The following is a 3,914-nucleotide window of genomic DNA, read 5'->3' on the forward strand; positions in this document are numbered from 1 at the left end:
GAGGAGGAATGAAAGTGCTCACTGGCCGGCAGATATTGTAACTCGGAATGGAACGGATGACTTGAGGTTCACGATTACTATCGCCACCACCACCACCGCCTCCTCTTTTTTCTCGTTTTTGCCCTCCTCCTCCTTCTCTACAGCTTCCTACCCAGCTAAAGAGAATTATCAGCGACGTTGTCAAGCAACAGCTCATGGAACTTGCAGAGGTTCTCCCACTTGCTTCCTCCTCGTCTTCCACCTCCACATCCCCGCCTTGTCTCATCTGTCCCTGTCCCCGCCAGATACCTTCCCCTTCGCTCGTTCTTCTCTCCCTGCTGGTGCCAGAATGATCAGATGTCGCATTCCTTTCCTCTTCAACTTGTTCCCCTCTCACTAACTGCCATTTCTTACATGTGCAGGGTGGCACTCCAGAAACAATGACGATCGGAATTGACACATGGATGGAATGGTTAATCAAGGTATTTACCTCTTCCCTCCTTCCTGGTCCCTCGTTCCTTCACCCCCTCGACCCTCGTCCCTCGTCCCTCCCTCGTCCCTCGTCCCTCGTCCCTCCTCCTCCCCCCTCCCTCTTATTTCCCTTCCTCCTCCTCACTCCCTCCCTCTTCTCCTTCCTCCTCCTCCTCCCTCCCTCCCTCGTCCCTCCTCCGCCCTCCCTCGTCCCTCCTCCGCCCTCCTCCATCCCCTCGCCCTCGTCCCTTCATCCCCTCGTCCCTCCCTCGCTCGTCCCTCGTCGTTTGTCCCTCGCTCGTCCCTCGTCCCTCGTCCCTCCTTCTCCCTCCTCCATCCCCTCGCCCTCGTCCCTTCATCCCCTCGTCCCTCCCTCGCTCGTCCCGCGTCCCTCGCTCGTCCCTTCATCCCCTCGTCCCTCCTCCGCCCTCCCTCCTCTTTCCTATCGCCCTCTCTTCCCCCATCTTCCTAGTCGTCGTCATCGTCTTCATCATCATCGTCTACACCATCATCGTCTTCACCGAAAACATCGCTTCCAGACTCTTCTCCTCCCAGGTATACAAGGACAGCAAACTGAATGCCGAGAAATTCTTTGAGACGCTTTACAATGAGTTTGACGCCAACCAGGTGAGGAGGAGGAGGAGGAGGAGGAGGAGGAGCAAGGGATCACTATCAGAGGCAAGAGTTTGAAGATGGCCGACTAGCAAGATGATGTGTGAAGGCGAGGCAGCAGCAGGAGCAGGAGCAGGAGCAGGAGCAGGAGCAGCAGCAGCAGCAGGAGCAGGAGCAGCAGCAGGGGGCAGCAAGTTTAAGCCAGGGGAGAAGCGCATGAGATGGGCATGGAGGCAGAGACAAGCAGGGAGGGAGGGAGAAGAAGCAAGAGGGAGGAGAATGTTTTGACTGTCTCCGCAGGACCATGTCCTCGACTTCAATGAGTTCACCAACCTCGTACGATCAGGTCCCTGCCTGCCCTGCCTGCCTCCCTACCTGACTTCTTGCCGCCCTGCCTCCCTACCCCCCTCTGCTGTGATATTTCACGTTGACGCCCTTTCAGTTCAGCCCAAGCTGGATGACCACGAAGTTCTCGAGCTGTACAACCAAGCACTGGACTTGACAGGTGGGAACATGGGGCACGTGACGTGGCTGGTTGACAACCTTGCTGGGGTGCAGGTGAGGGTGACAGCATCTCCCTTGACGCCTTCGTGTACGTCGCATGTTTAAATCACGTAAGTTGTGCTTGGCATTCCCTACTTCCCGCTTCCTCCCTTCTCCCTCTCCAACTCGCTCCTCCCTCTCCCTCCCGTCCTCTCTCTCTCTTGCTCTGCATCTATCCTTCCTCCCGCATCCTTCTGACCGCCTGCCGCGAGCAGCTGCCGTGCGTCAGGGCAGAGCCCCCGCCGCAATGAAGTTCGTAGTCCCAATCATGTTACCCTAGATGTTATGTAGACTCTGGAAACCTTTCAAATCTTCCACAACCATCCCCTCTCGCAGCAGTGACGGCAGATCCTGTTCTGTCCATGTAGCGATTGAGACATCCATGACCTTGGAGGTGACTTGGATTTCATTGATTCTTACTCAACATCTTCGAGTTGGAAGATCAAATCTCTCGCGGCTCTGAGTTCCTGATCATCTCCTGGGTGAGCAAGGCTCGTCAACACGGAAACCTTCATGAGGGGTATGAGTATGATCAACAACATGCTGTTGTTGTTGGACATGTTGACAGCGTGTTGTTGATCAAGTTGTAGAGCAAGATTCCATCCTCTCTACATCTCCACCTCAACAATGTGCTACACATCTCGACGACTTCACTCTCTTCTCTCAGCCTCTCACCTGGAATTTCTCGTGCGCCTCCTTCCACACGCTCTGATTCGTCGAGAGATTCTTCTTCTGCGCAGATCTTCACTGAGGACAGCTCTCAGACTTGTCAGCTCCCGTTACCTTCCTATCGGGGATGCTCGCGACGTCGATCTCGGCATCTCCGACGAACACACACTTCCACCAGAGGATGACTGGAGAAGGAAAGGAATGAGAATACGGAGCGAAGAGCGAGGAGGAAAGAGGAAGAGAAAAGGGGTAAGAAGGAAAGAGAAAGGGGCAAAGGGCATGTAGGAAGGCAACCTACCACTCTCTTCCACAGGGAGAGCAGGGAGCGACGTCATTCCCGGCAGAGTTTTCCTCAAGCTGGACCACGTCAGCGTTGGCAGCATGACCTCCGTTGGACCTGATTCGCAGAAGTCGCCGTCCGTCATGAAAGTCTTTCAACTCCCAGTCCAATGAGTCTTCGTTGTTGACCACTGATGTGGGGTTAGATGGGCGGTGGCAAAGGGGACACTGATCGAGGAAGCAGGAGGCAGGAGGCAGGAGGCAGGAGGCAAGGGTGAGGGGAGAGGAGAAGAGAGAGGAGAGAAGAACGAAGAGGGGATGCTGAAGGAAGAGTGTTCATGAGTTAACGAGGCACGAGGGAAGGTAGAGAGCGACGAGAGGGGAGGGCAGGGTGAGGGAGAGGATGAGAGGGAGGAAAACGCCGCAGTGTCACCTGGATACGACAGGTCCCTGTCAATGATGACAACCTCCTGCGATCCGCGGTCACTTCCACTGACACGCGCGAGCAGCGAGCACCTGATTCTTTGCGAGCAGATGCTTCTCAGACGTCAGCCTGACTGACATGTCCTTGGCTCTTGTCCCGGCTGGGAGGAAAAAGTTGATGACCACCTACAAGAGCGTTCAGAGCTCCTCCCTAGCTCCCCTCCACTCCCCTGCTCTACGCTTCTCCCTCACTTCTCTTCTCCCCTGGTCTCCTCCACAACCCAGCTCTCCTCTCTCCCGGACCTCATGGCGGTCCTGAGACCAGATGTACTGATCACATGTCCCGCCGTTCCTCGACATCCTCGCGAGAGAGGAAGCGATTTCCTCCTCCCGGCTCGCACTCGTGCCGCTCGATCTCTGCTCTGTCAAAGGTTCCTTGCCCACTGGCTGCTGCTGCTGCTGCTGCTGCTGCTGCTGCTGCTGCTGCTGCTCCACCTTCAGCAGAGTTCAATTAGAGTCAACAGTTGCCAGCCAGGTGTCTCACTGGCATCGAGATATTGCTCCCTCTCTCCTGTTCCACTTCCTGCTCCACCTCCTCCATGTCCTCGTCTTCGCTATCGCTCACTTCTTCCGTGAACCTGTCCAACATGATTTTTAACCCCTTGGAGCGGGGAGGGTGTTCCGTGCGCTGACCTGTCCCACTTGGAATAATCCAGCCCATCCCTCTTCTTGGCTCCCGCTCCCTCTGAATTGCACCTCAATCACCTCAAACCAATCCATCAGATTGACACTCACATTACGCTCAAGCCAGGGACCTTGCCCATTAACTGCAGGCCATATCGCATCCCCCTTCATCTTGAAGGAGAACTCCTGGCTACCATCGCGTACATGCTCGAACACGACATCATCGAGCCATCCAATAGTGAGTTTGCCTTTCC

The 3,914-nt window shown here is 55.6% G+C and overlaps 2 protein-coding genes across 2 annotated transcripts in view; one reads left to right on the top strand and one right to left on the bottom strand.

Annotated features, from left to right (window-relative positions):
* GUITHDRAFT_102054 (hypothetical protein) overlaps positions 1-1,947 on the top strand; it is a gene marked incomplete at both ends in the record, with an annotated part of 6,257 nt that extends 4,310 nt beyond the window's left edge. Inside the window, 5 exons of the mRNA XM_005839076.1 lie at positions 923-1,077; positions 1,363-1,408; positions 1,505-1,567; positions 1,621-1,676; positions 1,897-1,947. Coding sequence (XP_005839133.1) covers positions 923-1,077; positions 1,363-1,408; positions 1,505-1,567; positions 1,621-1,676; positions 1,897-1,947 — 371 coding nt within the window. The remainder of the gene's footprint in view (positions 1-922; positions 1,078-1,362; positions 1,409-1,504; positions 1,568-1,620; positions 1,677-1,896) is intronic.
* Positions 1,948-2,213: 266 nt separating this feature from the next.
* GUITHDRAFT_102055 (hypothetical protein) lies at positions 2,214-3,831 on the bottom strand (the record flags this gene model as incomplete). Its single annotated transcript, XM_005839077.1, has 11 exons — positions 2,214-2,237; positions 2,281-2,337; positions 2,389-2,459; positions 2,573-2,631; positions 2,672-2,744; positions 2,987-3,023; positions 3,070-3,162; positions 3,280-3,471; positions 3,521-3,614; positions 3,670-3,721; positions 3,777-3,831. The coding sequence occupies 11 exons, from the start codon at positions 3,829-3,831 to the stop codon at positions 2,214-2,216; spliced, it is 807 nt and encodes a 268-aa protein (XP_005839134.1).
* Positions 3,832-3,914: the final 83 nt, after the last annotated feature.

The sequence above is a fragment of the Guillardia theta genome (genome assembly GCF_000315625.1).
Source record: "Guillardia theta CCMP2712 unplaced genomic scaffold GUITHscaffold_9, whole genome shotgun sequence".
NCBI classification, from domain to species: domain Eukaryota; class Cryptophyceae; order Pyrenomonadales; family Geminigeraceae; genus Guillardia; species Guillardia theta.